The sequence below is a fragment of the Antennarius striatus genome, chromosome 1 (genome assembly GCF_040054535.1).
Source record: "Antennarius striatus isolate MH-2024 chromosome 1, ASM4005453v1, whole genome shotgun sequence".
NCBI classification, from domain to species: domain Eukaryota; kingdom Metazoa; phylum Chordata; class Actinopteri; order Lophiiformes; family Antennariidae; genus Antennarius; species Antennarius striatus.
Genome location: NC_090776.1, coordinates 13,519,179 through 13,541,508, shown reverse-complemented (window position 1 = coordinate 13,541,508; position 22,330 = coordinate 13,519,179). Strand labels below are relative to the sequence as shown.

Sequence of the window (22,330 nt, the reverse complement as noted above, 5' to 3'; positions counted from 1 at the left end):
AGCAGTACCATTATGCGTCAGTAATGTTCATGGAATAACTAAAGGTTTTTTTGACTGGAAAATTAATTAATCATTTCAGGGTATATGAGGAGAAATTGTTGTAAGATTTTTATCTCCGATCATGCAACAATGGGAACCTCAACTTATTAGATGTTTTGATCTTTTTTTTTGCTCCCTCTTGTCACCAAACTTTTAAAATTTTGTGCCTGTGTTAAAATGTTTTGCATGCGCAACTGGCCATTTTTGGAGGAACTAAGATAAGCATGAATATAACAAGCAGCTCCAAACAATACAGTATTCATAAGAGATTTTGGGTGTGTACATGCTGCTCAGAAGGCCATGGCTCCTCAATATATAATGACACTCATGGGAGGGTCATCAGACTTCATCATGAGATTTAATCATTTATTTTTAATCAGAATGGACACAAACTATCACAGTGTACAGCTAATTCTTTTTGAGTTTGTGCGAGAGGGAAGTTCTTCCGAGCAATGTTTTATCATCTTAATGATCCAAATTGCAAACAGGACCACAATGTGTGCAAAAATGTTAAAGTCATTCTATTACAACTCACAAACATGTTGATCAGCTGCTTCGTTGTTTTTACACATTTGTGTAATTTACGTACAAGCTATCAAACGATCTACTGTATAAAAACAATTCATTTTTACCCACAATGAATCACTCCTCTTTTAACTGTCTCGTGGTCTCTCCAGTGGTATCGTGCGTGGCATTCATGAATGACCGTGTTTCATGCTCCTTCAGCCACATCATGTCGCACATTTTCAACCTGTCAGCTTTCATGAGCTTCCTCTCCACCAGGGACACTGGTGTCTCTGAAAGTAACAACAACAAAAAAAGCTCTGCACATGAAAAAAGGAAGTGGTGTGGCTAAAATTAAAACAGGAAAATGTTTGCAGGAAAACCCTACAGTGGATTGCGGTTATATTTTAAATAATGACCATCCTAGATCATTTAAAGCAATCTAAATCTTCCTGTGTTCTTTGTCATGTTGTCTTCTACATGACTCTGGCATTCTGCTACCTTTCAAAAACCAACCACACATTATTTTATACCTCTGAAACACTGCGGGGTGTGTTCGCCGTCTGTGCATATGTCTTCCCACCCCCTCGCTCATAGTGATCCTTGCCCATGTGAGATGTTTTTGTACTATGTGAACCTTCACACATGAATGGACAGTGGTCAGGCGAGGTGAGTATGGTTGACCTCGGGGTCACGTGGAGACAATGGTGACCGGCTCTTATAGGAAGAACAAAAACGGAGACCCCTGGGCTCATGGCCCCCATCATGGGAGGGGCTTGGATATAGTTGGGCCTCTTAAAAAAATGAGGAGTCATGGGGTTTTCTATCAGAGGGGATGTTTTGGATCTTAAATATTGGGTTGATCATTACAAGTGCTACCAGCGTGATGTTTGTGTTGTCCGTTGAAAATGTAGAATTTTTCTCTGGTTTAGTAATATAGAAATAAAAAAAGAAAATGATGATATGATGTGCCTGAGATGTCCACAGAATTCTTGTCCAGTACGTTTATCTATATCCAATGTCTCACAAAACATCTTCCTAAGCGTTCGAAGCTCTCGTGCCTGCTCTGGTGCCATGTGCAAAGATTTGGAGTCTTTTGTCCGGAGAGGAAGAGACGCTGAAGAGGAGGGGGAAGGTATAACGAAAAGAGCCGTGAGCTTTTATCTGACCCCATGGGACGATGTGAAGTCTACAGCCTCCCTGTGTCCACCCACCCCCCACTTCACTTCCAAATGTAGAGGATCTAGCCCCACCACAGGCTTTGTGTGGGGGGTTGGGGGTCACGACTCAGCGCTCCCACTCCCACAGTGTGTCCAGAGACATGGACAGCAACCAATGTTCTGCTACTAAAGCTAAAAGATCTTTGAGCTAGTTGGTCAGTCGGGGGAGAGAGCATTAAATATTCATCATCAACATCTGTCTGTGGACTTTCTGACAGGTCTGCCTTACAGCATCATGAGGATACAACAGACAGATTTTGCAGGGAAATAAGTAAATATATTTACACCATATGTTGGAAATGCACACTTCTCTTCACCTCCTTAAAACTTGGCAGGATGCATGAAGCTAATGTTTGTTTAAACTAACAGAAACTCCATTAACTGGGAAGTTGTGGTTAAAGCTTCCTCTTACAGTTGAGCAGCAATCAGGACTTTGTGAATGTAGTACAGTGTTTAGTTTGCTACTTCCCTCTGCTGGCCAGCTAACATACTGTATCACTCATATTTTTGTGACATGTTACAGGATTTCAACATACTGCATGCTATAGGAAAGAACTGAAGATCAACCACAGAATATGCGCTCTTTAAAATCTAGGTCATTTACAAAAAATCTAGCAGCATCAAAGAGTTGTATTACTTAACAAAATACCAAAAGCGATGAGTTGTTGTAATCCTAGTAAATGTCTTTCGGAAGGTAAAAAAAACATTTTCTGCATTTCTACAAACTTTCAAAATACACTTTCATAACACATAATCAAAGAATGCATTCAATTGTGACAAAGACCGTAAATTTTGAAGCTTCAGATGTCGGTGAGCAAAATCTTGGTTTCTTTGTTGTTAAGCCTTTGAGAAAATATAAAAAAAACCCCAATTTGTTCTATGATTGAGTTAACTGTTATATTTGTTTTGTGGGTAAATACATAATTGGAATGATATTTTGGTTTTATTTATTCTTAAATCAGATGGGAAACTACAACTATCAACATTCAGTAGTGAAATAAATACTCAAAACTTTTATTTACACCAGGACATTCACCAATAAATTAATATAAAAAACCCCCATACGGTTATATTTCAAATAATTATTTGAACAAGATGTGAGTAGTTTAACCAACAGCCAAGAACTCATGGTTATCTGGACAAATATAATATAGAGGTTTTCTACTATGTTTTATTTGCATTATGTCGTTTAGCTTGTAGCTAAAGCCTTTATTTAAAAAGTGCATGAAGCAAATCAAGTACAGACGAAATGGTAAAACTTATCACACTGAAATTGAAAGTTTATATTGACTTAATTTACAAGTACTCATTTACAGTATAAAGTTCTCAAAAATTTACTTAAATTTGATAATTGGGTAAATCTTTATAGTTTAAACCTTCCACCTTAAAATGGTGCAAAATCAAATGTGAGGCATGTATGGCATGTCAGTTTTTTAACCTAAGTAACAAACAAACAAACAAACAAACAAACAAACAAATCAAAACAACACCCTGAATCCGAATGTCAAATTTTATGACTAGTCTGTAATAAATAACTATTCAGTATCTAAGAGCAAATCCAAAATCCTGGATAACCCATACTTAACATAATACTAAAATATGAAATACAAATTAGGTTCTGCATAGTCCACAAAAACATTTCTGTGAGCTTTACATTTCAGACGTCTATTTTACTTAGGGCAGCATCGCTCCCTGGTGTTCTTCTGTAAAGTTATTATTTTTTATTTTTAGACACATATGGAATTAAAGTTCAGAGGATGGTTTTAAACCGTGACAGGAACAGCATGTAGTGCTCAGTCTGATTCTTTTATCCTGTCTGGGGCCCATAAATTGTTGCAGTAATTGACTTTTCATTTGTTGTGGTTTCATGACTTGTGTCTTTTGCTGTTGAGTTCCCAAAACATGCAGGCCTTTGTCATCAATAGTGGAAACGAAGATCAGGAGCATATTTTGAGTGTTCTGTTAAACTTTGATTTGGTTTGATTGCATATGAGAACTCTGAAGCACACAATCAGAAAAACATTCATAATTCCAAACATTTTATAATGCGAAGACGTTTAAATTACTAATACCTTTTAACCTTTCCACTGCAAATATCGGTAGTTTTAATTAAATTCTATTAAAAAGGAACACTCTTTTGATAGCAAACTCATATCAAAATCCATTTTATTAACTAAAATAATTGTTCAATTGTATTTAAAACCTCCATTATCAATTAGATTTTTAGATTTCAGTGACTTCACTCTTAGATTGTTGAATATATCTGATTGAAATATTTGAAGTCGTACATCGGAACTCATTTAAAAACAAACTATTTATAGATAACTCTTCAGGAATTTGTTAGCTAAACTTTCCTAAAACATGTCACTGCCTTGCTGTAAATTACTTTTAATTAATACAATATTTAAAAGCTTACAAGTCAACTTCATTCTAAATCATTGCTGGCTGAGTTTGATTTGAGGACTAAAGTTTATTTTGGCATTTATATTTTAGCATTAGATCTTTTCTTTTTTTTACCAAAGGAAAAAAAGTTTACAATCACTAACCAAAAACAATTTTAGACATTTAATCTGATGTTTGCAGCCTATTTATTTGGGATGAGTTCCTTTCAAATATTATTTTTTTTTATCTTTCTCAAATATCACACACCTCATCAGGAACATACACAAAATAAAGTCTGTCAAAATTATCCACTTGACCAGTTTCTATGTCTACCTTTATAGGTGATCTGAACCGCAATGATCAAAATCCTGTGAGAAGTCTTACATTTTTATCATAAGTTTATTATTCTTTTTCTCAAAATAAATTAAAGTAATTACTCTGTTCGGGAAAAACTGCCCATTCTTGTCCCATTTTGACAGGTCAATGAACAGCAACAGGTTAATTAGTCGTGTTTTTTTTTTTTTTGGAACATATAGGACACATAAAGAATAAAATGTTTAATTAACAAATGTAATTCTCAGCGAGATTATTTTGATCGCATCACAAAAAAGATGCTTGATTTTATACCTATTATTTTCATAAAGGGCTGCAATGCAAAACTTTAATGACGGTAAATCTGTACGTCCAGGCGTCCATACATGCTGTTCGTATGAAGCGGGGCTGGAAAGCCCAGCGGCGCGCTCATCCCCGTCCTCTCCGGGAGAGGTGGAGACTGTTGGACTGGAGATGTGGGTCGGAAGTACCGTAGTTTATGTATGCTAATGGGAGAGTTGGGGGTTGTAGCTAGATATTTACGTTCAGTGGGAGCCGCCCTTCATTCACCCACATGGTTACCAACTGGTCGTCTTCGCGCCACTTTCCTAACCCGCAGTCATCTTAACCAGCGCATTGTAGTCACAAATTGCCTCGCAGTCACCTCGGATGGCACTTTATATGTCCGTTTTGTCCACCGGTAGAAAAGTTTTCGGATTAGTTGTGTATTTATTCACCTCTTTTGTCGGTAAGAGACTACGCGGCAGCCTAAGCAAGTGAGCGAAGATGGTGGATTTCGGCTGGTGAGTGTCTAACGTTACCGAGCGCATGTTTATCGGCGAGGAAGTCCCGTTTTAGGTTGTTTTTTTTTATCTCAATTTTGTTCAACTAAAACTGAAACGGCACGTTTTGCGCGGCTTAATATAACGCTGATAGCCATATCCATACATTATCGCATATGATACGCTTGCGATGAAAACAGTGTACCGTGAGGCGCATGGCAGCCCCCTCTGCTCCACCATTGAGCGAATGAGGGAGATTTGAAAAGCTGTCCGGAGCCTTCTGCTCTTGCGCTTTAGCAACTAGTTGGAAAAAATGGCCTTTTGATATTCAATCCCCCGAGTTTGTATAAAGAAGCGGCTTCATATGTCTGAAAAGCAAGTTTATAAATGTGGTTAATTTGTTTCTCAGTCTCGAGTGCAGTGGTGTGTGAGTTAAAGTGCCCCCCAGAACAAAGCGGCAGCACATGGGGCAGCTGTAGGCCGCGCGTTTTAGCTTAGCTCACTTAGCTTAGCTCACTTAGCTTAGCTGCTTAAACTTTATACTAGTTCTACCGGCTGAGGTCGTACTTAATCCCTTGTAAGGTATTCTTCTAACTTGAATATATCCCTTGACAAATGTGAGATACAACAGCATTTGTCCTGTTATATTTAAAAAAAAAACCCTCTCCGTTTGTTGTTGGCTAACAGCTAATGAGTGTCGTCAAGCTTATGCCTTTATTAACTTGTTAAACAAACTTTAAACCTAGCGGTCCTGTCAGGAAACGCTCTGACTGTCATTCTCCTGCTCCACCTGATGGTTCCGTAACAGTAACGTAATGTTTTGACATGCCGCCGTCAAGCTAACACCTGCTAACAGGAGCTAACACCAGCGGCTAACGCAGCGGCTAAGCTGTCTGCCCGACGACTAACACGGCTGCTGTTTGCTACCAGCCCCCGTTCCACACGGACGGAACCCTTGTTTTCTATCAAGCCCCAAACCGCAAGCCGCGGGGTTTCATTTGGATACACACGCACTTGCTAATTTCACTATGCAACACCACCTTGACGTATATCTGGATTGGTTTTAAGTCATTTATGCTAAGGTTGGCGCACTTCGAGGCGCCATGTTAAAGATGGGTGGGGGAGGGGTGAACAACACCGGCCTCTGCGCATGCGCTCCCGTGTCGCAGGAACGCGGGCCGCAGGCTGCGCCGCTCATTCATGTTTTCAATGACCTCGTGCTGCTGTAATACATCATAACACCTCGAATCACAACAACAGACCAGTAAAATTATGGACACACCACTGATAATAATTTATTTTCATGAATATGCGGGGATGCGCATTTCCTTTCTTTTTAGAGATAACGGGTAAAGCTGCGAACGTAACTTTGTGCCGTTGCAATGCTGAGAAGTATTTGAATCATGTGCTAATTAACGCGCATGTCCTTTTGTTTTTTTTTCTTTCTCTACAGTTCTATGAAGTCCAAGGACAAGGAGCGCTGATAGAATCACAGCTTGGAGCGGTTTGATCATCTGCCCTGGTGCTTCAGAGCATTAATTCTTCCAGTCTCTGTATTGTCAAAGTGCTTACAGTGCAGGTAGTACTATGCAATACCTACTGCAGTGGAGGCACTTACAGCAATGCCCTGACACTGATGTGCAGATCCATTGATGTAACTGTAATTTGGAGGTACTGTCTTTGTGCTAAGGTGCATCTAGTGCAGATAGTGAAATAGACTAGCACCTACTGCCCTAAGTGCTCCTTCTGGCATAAGGGGCTGTGATATGCGCCACCAGACCATTTTAATTTCTAATTGGGCACAAATCTCGCAGTTCTCTGCTAGTTTTGCATAGTTGCACTACAAGAATAGATGAGTTGTGCAAATCTATGCAAAACTGATGGTGGCCTGCTTGCTCTCCACCTTTTTTTGTAAAGATTTTTTGGTTTTGGGGGTGTCACATCAAACACAACCTGATTGATTACATTTAAAATGTAATGCTGCTTAAAAACCGAGGGCACTGTCCAGCTCTCCCTCAGTGACGGTTTCAGCAGTACTAAAGTGCTTATAGTGCAGGTAGTGTGTTCTCTCATCTACTGCAATGTGAGCACTTGAAGTACTTCTAACTAACTACATCTGGTTTGAAGCTCAGGTGTTCATCATTAATGGCTCATCTGTTAATGGTCACATGGTCAGTTTTGCTGGTTTGCATCAGCTTCTACTGATGTTTGCTGTGCAAATCCATGCAAAACTGACCAGGTTGATGACATGTTCCTTCAGATGAAATTGATTTTCATCAAGATTGTCAAATGCCATGGTGAGTATTCGCATGTGCTCAAGATGTGGATGATTTAAGTTTGTTGGAGATGTCCTTTCCTGTGTAGGCGGGGATTTGTGGCAATGCTGTGTACGTCAAGGTATTGCACTTGTCCCGGCCTGTGTAGGAGCGAGGAGATGCACGCCACCTGCGTATCGATCACTGCGCTTTCACTTGTTGAATTGTATGAAATGTATGTGACAACTGATGAGAATGATTTTTATATTTAAGTGTCTAATTATAATTAAATGTATTAAAATTTGAAATTTCTGTGGTTGCTGTCATTCAAATTTAATTTATTGTAGGTATTCCGAGTAATTTCAATTCCAATTAATTCCAATTCTATTCCTCAAGTGATGGGTATGTCTGGATTGTAAGCGACCTTTCTAAAGAGTTTCGTTGTAATGTGTTTTACATTAAGAGTTGAAGTTGAAAGAACTTTTCAACTCAATTGTGGTCAAACCACTGAATTAAAGACATTGTCACCCAGTTTACTTTTAAAATGTGTTCTAATCTAAACTGAGTTAGCAGTCATGAACATGTGTGACAACCATTCAAGTGGAAGTTGGTCTTTTGGGAGTAGTCTAACAATTTCGCGTGGTAAATACAGATGTGTAAAACACTTGCAATATGAAAGCCCTTTTGTCATACCTGAGATCCAGCATGCATGAACATTTCAAATCACGGACATCTAAATCTTAGTTTTAACACACAACTCAACAAGGTTATGGTAAGACAAAGGGGTCTTGGTTTTATAACTGCAAATTTAGTTAACAGTTGTGAAACAGGTACTGGAAAAATATTTTGAAGTAAAATTTTGAATTTTTTGAGTTTTCGGTAACTACCTTAGAATAAACCATTCCTAAGATACAGAGTAGACTCACCCTCCACATAAAACTAGACTCATTTTTAGAGGAGTGACGTCTGACTTAATCCTGATTCGACGTCATAACGTTAAATGAGCTGCGGTCTGGCCACCAGGTGGCGCTGTCGGCCCGCGGCCGGTCGTCCGTCCGGCCGCGGGCTGCAGGTAACGTGAAGGTACCGCCTCTCCTGCCGGCCCAACCGAGTCGGGCAGCATGCCGCTTTCAAACCGGGTCTCTCCGCAGCAACAGTCTCAGGACTAAAACGCTCTTCTGGAGCTTTTCCTCCGAACCAGACGCAAACATCAGATGATCGGTACTGAACACTGATTCGTGACATGTGGACCGGACTCACCTGAGCGGACTATTTCAACTAGCGGACTTTTTTTTTTTTTTTTTTGGAGGGAGAACCATTAACCAGGAATTTTACGACGATGAATGTGCTGTGGACGAACTACATTTTCTTCCTGGCGTGTTGTTGTGGAATCGGGTTCGGAAACCCAAACAGATGTGACGAAGTGCGCAAACTTTTCAATCTCAGGCAAATTGAACTAGGTCAATTAACAATATTTCCCTTAAGACCCAGAACAGGTATGTCAAAAGTTAAGCTTCCCTAACGGGGTCCCTGGGCTGGTGTCTGGGTAGAATGGATTGTTTCATGAAGTTAAATTCTCACTAACTTGCCCAAATAGAGATTGTTGTTCCATCCAAGGCTTGTGCACCAACTAGTAGCCTAATGCAAGAAATTCCTCATCCCGATCTGTATATTCTGTATATTTTAATCACTGAAATCTCATCAAACCAGGAGTCACCAATGACGGAAGAAAATCTGCTATAGAAGTTAGTCAACAGGACTAAACTAGTGTCTAAATTGAGTTGTGTCTGTTAACCTGTCATTTTCTGTCTTCTTTAGGTACTCTGTAGTTACAAAACACACTTTTAAAAACCCATTTTAGAGGCGTGTGTGGTGTTAAGATAATGATATAGACAGCGAGTGCCTTAAGTAGTTTAAAAGGCATCAATTCATGTGAGGAAACTGCTTGTTTGCCTTAAATGAAGTTATGTAAGGATAAAACACCCAGAATAAGATGTCTGTAACCACTGATGCATTGGAAGCACTAGGCACCCTGAACGGTCAGGTTGGGTTACTCCTCACGCTCCTCAAGGTGTCACCGACAGGTGATTGTTCACTGTGGTGTGTGTGTGTGTGTGTGTGTGTGTGTGCACCAATATGAAATGTGTGTTTCTTTAATCCTATGAAACCAGGAACTAAAGCTGCTGAGATTACTTGTTGATCATGAAGAAAAAAAAGTGCTCCTTCCAGCTGACTGAAGCAGATAAGTGCTTTGTAGGGATAAACAGGAATTATCTTGTATAAAGTTGGGTAAACTAGGCTTCACTTAACTTTCTGAACACCATCCATAATGTAATTCCACATGATACCTCCCCGCAAGACTTCAGGGGGAATTATGGGTGTGGATATTTCATGAGGGCTGTTGTAGACTGGACGGCTTATCACCGCCGATCCCCTAGGAAAAGTAAATCCTAATAGTCCTGACTGCCATCCTGCCACAAACCGCTCCACATAAACTTCACCACTCCTTGTGTCTCTCTTTTCACTGCTGTGAGTAAACCGAATCAATTTAGGGAAAACCCTTAAATGCCTCTTCAACCTCTAAATAACCCTCATAATGCCTTCACCCCCCCCCCCACACACACACATGATCCTGTGTGGGTGCATGGATTTAAATCTCTGGGCTCTTTCTTTTCAAAAAGAAAAGGAGATAAAATGTGTGTGTGTGTGTGTGTGTGTGTGTGTGTGTGTGTGTGTGTGTGTGTGTGTGTGTGTGTGTGTGTGTGTGTGTGTGTATGCACGACAATCTCCCAATTCAGTGGCTGCTAATACTGCTATAACACTTAATAACTGCACCTCCTCTAACCTCTCTTGCAGCCTTGTACAACAGAGGTCGTCCAAGTACAAATGGATCTTGATGTTGAAAGAATTAAATGTTTTTTCTTTTGTGGGATCAGATTAATGCATTGAGGTCCATTTGATGGGACAATCCTTGAGTGTGATTTTAGAATTTATCTATAATTGGGTGTCAACTTGTGAAAAACAACCCCACAGACTTTGCTGGAATCTGTGAAAGGTTATTCTACGTAGTATCAAGCAGCCCTCAGTTTAGGCCAGGGCACAGTGGATCAGAGGTCTGTCCAAAGAAGCTGCAGTCTGTGGTGTGGGGAGTAGAAATAATTATTTAAGGCATTGAAAAAAAGCCAGAGTCGGGATGTTTTCAAAATGTTTTATCTGAGAGAGTTTAAATTCCTCCTCGTGTGCCAGCGCTCTCTCTGGTCCCTCCTCGCACTATCAGGGAGTTGATAGTGTCTCTGGAAACAGCCCTCCACACTTTGTCCGGGCTTGTCTTAGAGGCTTTTGTACAGTTTTGGGTTGCTTTTAAGGTGTTTTGATCATCACCTTATTGTGTGCAGATTGCTTACAGATGTTTACTGTGGAAAATCTGAGAAACATCACTGGGTGAGGAGAAGACACCTTGACACACATCGCTTTGTGTCCAAGGAAACTAGTGTTTGACTGTCTTCCAGCCCCATCATCTGGTTAACTTTTGTGGATGTCAGTGAAATGTCTGTATTATAGAGTGTGTTGGGAAATGTATGGAAAACATTTGGCCATTTTGACAATTTGTCATAGGGATAAGGGACAAGGTAGAGACTCTCACTCAATTGTACCTTGAGGCGGTTCAGCCTGTCAAGTCCACCAGACTAGCATGCCTTTGGAATGTGCAAAGATAAGTAGAATACCCCAAACAAAATTCCAACACTTTTCCAAAATCAAACCGACTTTTCACCTTGATTTAAAAAAAAGAAAGCCTATTACTGAAATCTCCAGCCTGGTCCCTTATTGTATCTAGAAGTTTTTTTGTTGTTGTTGTAATTTTGGGGAAATGTTTCTCTTTTAATTTTAAAGCAAGAAGAAAAAAAAAATCCCCTTTATAGATAATGGTCTGTGTCACATTGTCTTCTACATTCCATGGAAATCAATCTATTGCTTTTGAAACTGACCAAGAAAATAAAAGAATGTAATAAAAATATAAAATAGATGTTATCTTTTACTGCCAAAAAAATGCTGAAAAATTCACTTAATCACTTAATCTAAATTCATGATTTTGCTGACTTGCTGTGTTTGAGGATCACTTTGATCGCTGTTAGCTGGCTTGCTTCCTCTTTGATATAGTGACATAAAATTGACATTTTATTTTAAATGGAAAGGTGATTTGGGAGACAATCTTATGCCATATAGCGCTCCAAAGTGTGTGGTGAGGAAATCTGAGCGAGGCTGCATTAAAGTAGGATTCATTATGGAAGGCAGTGATGCTGAGCTGGAAGCACAATGTGTTGAATATGGTCAAATCATGTTAAAGGAGGTGTTAAGACATTGATTTTGTTAACTCAGAATAGAGGTTATGTTATGAAAACACTGTGGAGTTCTTCAGATGTTACTGGGAAATAATTTTTCAGCGAAGCAAATACTTATCCCTATGACTGGAATGCGAGAGGCACAAACTAGGCCTGTCAGATCCAGCTGGGCCACCCTGCTTCATGGTTTTATTCCAACTAATTTCTATACTGCTCAAAGATAACTTTTATTTTCAGGATCAGACCTTCAGGTGTGCACATCCAAGAACCTGACCTGCTGCACCAAGAAGATGGAGGAGAAGTACCAGGTATGGGCTCGGAGAGACATCCAGAACCTCGTGCAGACGTCCAGCTCCAGCCTCAAGTTCCTCATCTCTCATAATGTGGCTGCTTTTCAAGGTAAGACTATGTTTACATGGATGGGTGTAGATAGGTGTGTGTGTATCTTCAAGATGAAACACATTTAGGAGTTTGTGGGGGTGTTGTAAAAACATTGGATGAGTCAGCATGAGTGTGTACATCCACATCAGAACAAGCACAATGCGGTCTGTCCCGCTTCCCGATCTGCCCCTGCACACCGATCTTGAGATTAGATAGGCCGGCTCCTCCTGTGGAACCGCAGGAGGAGACTTGCTGTTTCGCAAGGGTGATGTTTGCTGGGACTTATACTGCGTTTACTGCTGATATTGTGCATCCTTATTAAAACTTAAGTCTTGTATTTAGCGTAATCCAATCTTAAACTGCATCTGTCAATCCCCACATTTCTTTCTATCTCTTTTCCTTGTTTTTCATTCCTTTCCATCCTTTCAATGAGCAGCGAGCAGCCGGCTTAACAGGCAACAACTTGCCTCCGTGTGTGTGCTGTCCCTGCCCAGCGTGGGATGTTTCGTCTTCTATCTGATAGCTCTTGCATAATGGCTGTGAGAGGTGGGCGACTATAACGCACCTTTCAACTTGTACTTGAAGACATATGATTAGGGAAAATTTACTTTGATGATGTCTGTCATTTTCAAAAAAGGTGCTCTTTTCCTTCCACTAAACTCAAATGATTTATAAGAGAGTTTTGGATGATGACAGTGTTTTAGTTGCAGCTTACAGGAGCAATGGCCGTTTTTCTTTTTTTTTTTTTTTTTGTCATAAGACATTTGATCAGGTTCTCTCAGATTCTGCTCGGGTTCTTAAAATGAGTATTTATGATGGAGATTATGAAATGAGGCGCCTCTAAAATGACGCGGTTCAAAGTCATAGTCTCATGAAAGGTGATGGAGTGCTCTGTGTTTTAGTTAGATATAGGCGTAAATTCTTAATCTTCATCTTTTGACAGCCTTTTTTAAGAAGGGAACTGTAATAAAATCTTATTAAGACAGAGTAGGAGTTTATTTTTCTTCCACTTTTGAACCTGTAGTAGACGTAGTAACAGCGAGTATGAATGGAGCAAGTCGTGGAAGGGATAAGACAGGATGTGTTTTTCGATGGCGTGTTATGTGGGCGACCCACAACTAGGAGATTTGAAACCAGCTTGTATCACTTAGCAGCTGACTGAAAGATTTAGAAAATGTCTTAGAGGTGGAGGAGCTCCGTTTCCATTGAGCAGAGGATGAGATTAACTGTCTGGTAGTGGGAGATCACCAGTGGACTCTTGAGATGTTAACCATTTTGCTCGGCCTTTGACAGTGTCTCCCTGAGCATCCTTTCAGACAGATTATCTCATAGGTTATCACTTACTTGGTTCAGGACTTACCTCTCTGGTTGTGTACAATTTGTCCATTTTAAAAACCACAAATCTCAATCCTCCCCAGTGAAAAGCAGTTTTCCTCAGAGCTCAACATTTGTGTGAACTCTGGGTGGAAAAGCAGGATGGGGTGATGATTGGTGTGACCCAAATCAGAAGACTTAGAAAGCAACCAAAGGTAGTAGGCTGCTAACAACAAGATGGAAATCTGAAAGAACATCAAGCCTCTTTTGCTTGCATTGTGAAGTTAATAAACCGAGGCAGTGAAGAGAAGGGTGTTTGTTGTACCCCCGCTGCTTGATCTTTGTTTAAAAAGGGGATTTATTTGCAGCACATGTTGCTGTAAGAAGGAGTATTTTTGTTTGAATCTATTTCCAGCAGTGGATTATCACACATTTGGTGCTCCATTGAGTCTTTACAACAGCAGGGAAGTGTGTGTGAGACCGACTTCTATCAAGAAACTTAAATTGTTGTGCATCAATGTTGAGCTCTGATTTCTTGTCTTTTCGTTTTTAGACATGAGTGGGTGACTACGGTGCTAAAGAGGTTTACATATCTTTACATATCTTTACTCTACTCTAGCTAGCAGATCTGTTTACACAGGGCAAGTCAAAAATGGCTGCAGAACCTTATATTTGTTTTAAAAATCCAAATAAATTGTGCAGAGCTCATGGTTTCATGCATGGAATGGCATCCAGTGTGTGCTCCGGCCAAACCAAATAGAATTCCCTGTCAACACCGGCTTTCTTCTGTCAACAAATATTTGGGGGCTGCTTTCAGAAGCCAGGCTAAAAAACACAAGTGGCATCAGATGTTCTGCAGTTAAAGTGTCAGCTTCATAGCAGCAGTGTAATTGCTGTCAGTATTGAAGTGACGAAATCATTAGTGTTCATTTTCCAAAGCATTTATTTATTAGTTTGCAGTGTTGTGTGTACATTAGAAAAGCTAGTACTTATTTTTAATGTCCTTGTGTATGTGTGCGTTCTTGCGTTTTCTTTCTCCTTGCTGTTTCAGTTGATGCGTCACTTGTTGCTGTTTTCGCTCCACCGACCCGAATGAAGGGTCGTATGTGAGACACGCAGGTGTGTCCGTGTATGTGTGCAGAATGCAGACAAAGACCTACTCCTGAAAATATTTCTCCAAAGGTCTTTTAATGGTCAAAAGCAAGAAAAAGCTGCAAAGCGTCTTTCCTTCACAAGTTACATCGCACACACTGTAGTTAAGAAGTGATTCATCCTTAATTTAACAACGCGCAAATGTTCTAATGTTTGTGCTGCCTTTGAAACACACACACACACACACACACACACACACACACACACACACACACACACACACACACACACACACACACACACACACACACACACACACACACACACACACACACACACACACACACACACACACACACACACACACACACACACACACACACACACACACACACACACACACCCAAAAAGCCACCCACATGGCTTTGTTCTATTCAGACTCAGAGGTTTTAAAAGCCTTTGTCACATGGAGAAAACACACTATGGCACCATATGTATGGGAAGCACAGTGGAACAAAAAAGTTTAGCAGGTTCTCTGTATTATCTGAGCATAGCTGTATAGTAAATAAAATAAAAATGAAGTCTGCCTCTGCTATCCGGACAGTCTTCAGTTGCATTGAATTAATTTGTGTGAACTGGTTGCGATTCATTTCCTGTGACCGACAGTTTAGTTTTATTTCAAGCTATAAGAAAGGCGGAACAGTGGGCCAGCACCTTTATGGATCCTCTTGAAATTAAATTTCATGTAACGGTATTATTGTTCTGCTTCACCATAAACAGTTTATGGGAGAGAAGAGGAAAATAATCTGGGGTGGGGGGGTGGGGGTGGGCTGAGGCTATGTAGGAAAACAAGACCCTTACTTTAGTCTCCAAATGATTGGCAGCCTGCACTGTAATTGGAGAGACAACAGAGTAGAAGCTGGATTTGTAATGCATTACAGCCACAGACAGGAAGAAGGATGAGTTAAAAGGGGGGTGGGGGGTGGAAGGGTGTTAGACTAATGTGGTCATTTGTTTTGTGCTAAGCCTTCAATTAGGTATCTTTATATGATGCAGCTGAATGAGGGGTGGAGGGGGGTGGAGATGAAGGATAAAAAGAATATATATGGATGACGGTCTGAGATGCTCAGGAGAAATTACACCAACTAATACATTTCTATTTAGTGTTGTTTTCCAGGGGAAATCGATGCTTCTGTTTTCTGTGCTTATTATGGGCTGTTTAAAAAGATCTTTACAGTCATTGCAGCTCAGTGCATAATGACTAATACAAGTAAGAGTAAATCTATCCATCTTCAAAGTGTAGCTCATCTTGCAGTAAATATATAGGTGGTTTTAGGGTCACTTTATCAAAGAGACACCTTTATCTTTCTTGGTCCCGGTCTGTCAGTCCGTCAGGATTTGTGTTTTTATTCAGTGGTTGTGAAGTTCCTGCATGTCCTCCACGGCACGCAAATATGCAGCCCTACTGAGCAGGGCTTTAGTGGAGACTTTTTTTCATCCTGTGACCTGCACAAGTTTTTCTCACATCCATGGCAACCAACCTGTGCAGTCCCAGCAGCCTTTGAGGCTGGCGTCGTTTGAAACTCAGGCAGAATCCACCAGGAATCGGCCGTTATGATGCCTTGAGAGTGTCTCTGGAGGTTCCGCTGAAGTCAAATCTGTTTATGAATAATCCACCACCCAGCAGCTCCAAATCCTGAATGATCAAGCATATTTCCAAAAATGCTGGCCTCATGCTGTAATAAAATCATTCAGCAGTTAAGAACATGAGGGGATTGGGCGACTGATTCCGGTTTCATGTTTTTTTTATTAGAACTAGAGCCTAAAATAAATTTCAGGTCAGCATAAAGACTAAAAGCAGGCAGGAGCATCTCCTTCAATAGAATTAATACTAATACGTTGATTAAATTCTGTACTGTTGACCTGGTTTTTTTAGACAATAACTTGATTAGTTGAATTATACATTTACTAATTGTGTTTTTTAGCAAACCTGTAGGACATTGTCAATCTTCTGCACTGTCCAAAATGGTTTATATTAGTCAGTCAATTTCCAATGTCATAATAGTGGCTAGTGTAGTGTATGTCTTGTGTTTTGTCCTTTGGTGTCAGTGTTTCTTTTTTTTAATCCAGTATTTATTTATTATGTAATGCCTGAGCAGTGGATATGTGCAATTTCCTCTGGGATTAATAAAGTATCTATCTATCTATCTAGAGGATTCTTTGTTGATGTTTATGTTTGCTTTTTTGACTGACAGGTCCACTTATACATGTGCCAACGACTTATTATTTTATAAGAGATAATTCCTACGCCAATGGCTCATCTAAAGCCTGAATGTTTGCCATGTTTAGACCAGTTATTATCAATTTAATGCTAGTCTTGCTTGAATAGCTCTGACAGGAAGCCGTTGCATGTTTCTGAAACTACGATGTCATGTTTACTTTGAGCCTGGGAAGAAACAACTGTTTGGATTAACATGACAGAGAGGCATCACGCAGATGTTGTTAGTCAGCTCTAGCTGTTTTATTTGCCCTGCTGTGAGCTTGTGTTTTGTCAGGAGCACAAAGCGTTGCTGATGAATGTAACATCAAACAGGACTGACTGCTGGTTTCCTCAACCCGGAAGGCTAGCCCGTCGGGCTGGGGATATGCTATTTGTGCTCATAAATGCTAATTGTTTTTCTGTTTGCCAGCTTTTAAAGGAACCGCCTTCAATCTCTTACAATTTTAATTGAAAAACAAGCAAAGTGGAGTGGCAGTCAACCCACGGCTTGAGTGAGTTGATCCAAACATTCAGTCATCAAATTGTAACGATTCGCTTTGTGCCAAGAAAGGCGGTCCCACTAGGGTGGATTGGGTGAAGTTGGTTTGATTACTTCTGATGAGACAGAGGAGATTTTAAATCTGTCAATTTCAGTACATTAAATTCGCACCCAGTTGGCACATGATATAACCGCATCATCTAAAGCAGTTATGTCAAAGTCAAGGCATTCGGGGGCCGGAATCATCTATGGCCCCCTGGATGTTATTCAATAATAATCAGAACCGGCAGGCTGGTCACAGCCACCTGCTGGTGTTTTGCACGCACTAACACTACAGTACCCACAATGCAACGCTGGCCCACAAAGTCACTGCAGCAAGTCATATTCCAATTACTGACAGAGCCATAAGAAAATATTAGCTTTTTTGTTTAATTGTTTAATAATATACACTCTTGGTTCAATAGGCTATCATTTCAGTATGTTTTCACAAACATTGAAGCAGTCCGGCCCTCGGCTTGAAGCAACATTTGTTTTTTTGACCCTCTGTGTATTTTGACATCCCTGATCTAAAGTTTGATTAGATAAATCATTAAAAGAAATTGCTCTGACATGATAAGAGTCCCGTCTGAAGCCCTGAGATTCTGGAGTGGAATCGCCCGAGGACGTACTTTACTTATGTTAATGCATTTGAAATCTGAATGAGTCTTAAGGCAGGTCCTGCATTATTACCTAAAATGTTTTAACTTTACATGTTGTGTTTTTTGCACAATGTTAAGGTTCTGCAAGAAAAGCCCACAATGAAAGTCAGGATCTTTAAAAATGGTTATTGGCATGTAAATAGCACAGGTGGAAAACAAAAAATCCATTTTAAGCAGGAGAGACGATGAGGAACAGATGACAATGAATCTGAGCTGTCTTGATCAGCAGCAACAGAGACCCTCACATGGATTCCAAACACTGGTGGTGGTGGCTGATGATCCTGCTAAGATGGAGGAGGCTGAAAAGGCTGATATAACAATAAAGTTGGTGAATCTATGAAGAAGAACAACAGTCAGATGATATATTACCAATGAAGGTTTGTCAGTTGTGCAAATAGCATCGTCAGACAACAACAGAAGAAAAGTGAGTTTGAGAGGTGTGGATAACTGGATGGGATGAGAAGTGAACTACTGGTGTGTAGAGGGATCATTTTTCTGACTGGTGTAAGAGAAGTGAAACCGAAAGTGAAGGAAGAGCAGAGGACTAAACCGATTGAAATCGGACATGAAAAGATAAATGAGAACTTGACCAGTCTGAACTGGTTACTTAATATTTTCAATGTATCCTGATATTAACAAAATAGTAATTACACGAGTAAGGAAGTTGGGTGCACTGTAGTTCTAAAAGTAGTTAGGTAAGTGCTGCAGTGGCCACCGCACTTACTTAACTACTCTTTTGCAATCCACATTTCTATGAGAATCTCAAGTTTAAAAAAGTAATTTCATACCAAGGACAGATATTGTACTGTGTCCAGCCCTGAGCAGTGCTGCATCACCGACTATAGTAACACACTGTTTTCTTCCAATAAGCTTTCTATGTCGGTCACAAATTGGCTGCTTGCCTCAGTCGGGGAAAATATGCAGCTTTTTATAGGACTCTCTGTTTTTAGGATCTTTTGTCTTGAGAATGAACATTCCTCATGTTAAACACCAGAATGTCTGACATAGAGGCTGATTTTAGTTTAATGTTTATATCTAACACGATGTGGTTATGAAAAAAACCCACACACACATATAATATTTATATGCTATAATATTTTGACATCTCATTCTTCAGATATCGACTGGAGATCATATGAGGAAAAAGTCTCTGAAGATGCTTGAGATACATTTGGGTCAGATGAAAATATTTAAAACAATACAAGTTTCCCAGTAAAATGAGTGAAGGCAAAAATCAGTTTATACATTTTCTATTTATCAACATTTATATTTGTTTGAATATTTTCTGCAGTAGCCGTGTGATGAGCTGGCGTCTTATCCGGAGTGTACCCTGCCTTTCGCTTGTAAGGCAGTGCGGATGATTGTAACTGTCTCATCAACAAAAAAGTGGATGGGTGGAGGCATTTCTGCAGTATTTGTGTGGATTTTTGTGAAGTTTGAGACAAACATGTTATTATGATATTTTGGTTACCTACAAATCCTCGGCTTCTCACTATTATTAAGGTAAGATGAACTACAAAACTGTTAGAATGTCAGCATGCTAACATTACTGTACTTTAGCACCCCTGTGTCTAAGTATAGCCTCGGTCTTGCTCTTCCGTAACACCTTCAGGCTGGTCGTCCCCCCGCGGAGAAGAAAGACGCTGAGAGCGTACGTGATGAATGCTGGCATAAATAGAAGAAGTTTTCATTGCTTTATTCTCACAACTTTAAATTCCTTCCAACCTGCTCTCTGCTCCTTTATGTGGGACCTTTCACTTATCGGGCCCTTTGTCCACCCGGTCTGGAGCCTGTTTGTGTGGCTGAGAGTCCATGTGTGTGCGTGTGTGCGTGTTGGCCTTTGTAGGCCCCCCCCTCCTGGTCCCCTCCTCCTCAAGATTTCCACAGAAATTTGCGCTTTGGCTTTGTGATTCAAGGCTGGACAGTTGATCCAGGGGAGGACACAGAGTGAAAAAGAATGCAGAGAAGAAGAAGAAGAAGAATGAGTGACTGACGGAGAGAAAGTTGGGAAGATGCCAGATTCTATTGAGAGTCTTTGCACAGCGTTTGAAGTCAGAGGATGAGGATTTAGAGGGAAGCAGGATTATTCAGAGTCAATACCCTTCAACAATCCAGGAGTTTGAGCTGCAAAGAAACAACATTGTCTGACTAACCGTGGCAGCCCCCCCCCCGCCCTCCCCCTGACTCCTATCTTGTTACCATTCTCTGTATTTATGGGATTAGTTATACATTTTCAGTTTTATTTATGTCTTGGCAGAGCCTTGGATGAGAGGATTGATACTATGAGTGGTATCAAACTTCTCAGAAAGCAAATGCATGCATTTCCTGTATGTTTTTAATGATATACTCTTTAGGTGAATAACATGTCATCGACATGTTTATGTGCCAGAGCGCCGATGATGCACTGGTCTCTTTCACATTGTCACTTTAAGTCAGTTTGAACCACTGAAACCACCGTTTTTTTATTTGTTTTTTTTTCCCCATATAAATCTTTTCAACCAGGATCTTTATCTGACATTCTCTGAAACACAATTGAGAGCTTTTGCGGAGTTAGACGTGAAGCCAAATGCTGACTCTTCATATTTCTGGTTGTGTGTCTGTGTTGCTGCACCAGAGTTTCAGTTCTGTCAACACATCCTGAGCTGCGAGAAGTGAACATCGGCAGTCGCGCACACACTTGCCAAAATGATTGCACACTGACGTTCTTTGTGTTAGATTTTGTCACACATACACACACTACACCAAATCCTCACACTGCATAGAAATAAGACCTAAAAATATACACACTTGTCAGCACTTTACATTGTTTGTCTCCTGTGTCTGTATGCCCGTTTGAAATGGAGATTTATGGCTGCTGGCTGTTGTCTCTGGGCCATTTTTTTCCAGATTCGATGATACAAACTCACTGCTGAACAGGAACTGTACTTTTATGACAGATTCATGCTGCAATTTTTTTTTTTTAACCCTTATCGAGGTTTACCCACATATTGTCGAGCCACGAGGAGACCAGCAGAGGTAATATCCTAGTGCGATGTCTGTGCAAGAGCTGACAATGCAGGTAAAGATTTACCACTGGAAGGAGCAAAGCCTGAGCTGACACACAGCTTTCCACAGAAACCATGCTATTTTGACTTGGTGGTATGTTAAGTGAATGGTTCAAGGCTATTATGGGCTCTTTTTTTTTCTTTTTCTACAAGTAGCCCTCAAGTTAAACTGGAAAGAGAAAAAAAAATCCTTAAATAATTTAGATGAGAAGTTTCACGTCAAACTGGACACAAATTGAGGCGTTGCTCCGGCGCATCAGAAGATGAGACAAGATCATTTTATATCACCAACACCACGAGGAAACTCCTGACCACGAACCCGCTGCAGCCTCTATGAAACCATCAGTGTGATATTTCTTCTTCTTTCTTTTTTTTTTTTCAGCTGACTGAAATGACTCTTGGCGCACTTCTTAGGATTGTGTTTCTCGTTCTCCCAGCGGTAGTTTGGAGTTCTGTCAGTCTGACGGAAGGAAGTGCTTCCTGAGTAAGGAAGGAATCTCCAGGGATTAGGCTGTAGTTGCCTTGGCGATGAAATCCTAAACATGGCATCACGCAGCAACCCACCAAGTGGACTGTCTGCGCCCAACCCCCCTCTTCCTCATCCTGTCCTACGTCGCTGCATTGCAGATATAATGGTATAATTGTCCTGCTTATCACTGCCATCCTGGCCTGACTGACAATGTAATGTTGTTACAGCAGGAAATCCAGTGGAAATATCTTATTTTCAGATGGGATTAACGGGATTACTTTAGCATCACTTAGAGTAATAAAATCTAATCCTGTGATTGTAGCGAAGATTGGTGTTGAATAAAAGGTCCTGTCCTGTCTTTGATTGCTTTCTTACCTGTAGCAAACCAGAGCTGATGACGGCAGAACTTCATCAAGTCATTGCTAATAATAACCTGTTCCGAGGCTCTGATTTCATTGTCGGACATGTCTGCTAGCGTCCACACAGTAGTCTTGCAGCGATTGTTAGAGTACCTCTCTGCATCAGTCCTGTGTATAGCTGGGGTTTTTAAATAATCTCAATGGACTAATCACTGGTGTGCTTGTGCGTTACGCCCCTGGTTCAGACCTACGACGGCCCCCGTCGGCTCCCTCCGGTCAGCTACAGGAAACCCCTCAAACAGAGTCCCTTTTGAAAGCTAATGAAAGCTTTATTATGATATCATTATTTCACCACGTCTCATAAAAACAGCAGCAGCTCT

General features: G+C 40.5%; 1 protein-coding gene across 2 annotated transcripts in view; it reads left to right on the top strand.

Moving 5' to 3' along the window:
* The first annotated feature begins 8,613 nt into the window (after nucleotides 1–8,613).
* gpc5a (glypican 5a) overlaps nucleotides 8,614–22,330 on the top strand; it is a 115,880-nt gene continuing 102,163 nt past the window's right edge. The window contains exons 1-2 of one of the 2 annotated variants that reach the window (XM_068322413.1): nucleotides 8,614–8,917; nucleotides 12,072–12,233. In XM_068322413.1, the coding sequence (XP_068178514.1) occupies nucleotides 12,125–12,233 (109 nt within the window). In that variant the 5' untranslated portion in view covers nucleotides 8,614–8,917; nucleotides 12,072–12,124. Of the gene's footprint in view, nucleotides 8,991–12,071; nucleotides 12,234–22,330 lie in introns of both variants that reach the window. The other variant, XM_068322405.1, reaches the window with a different exon arrangement.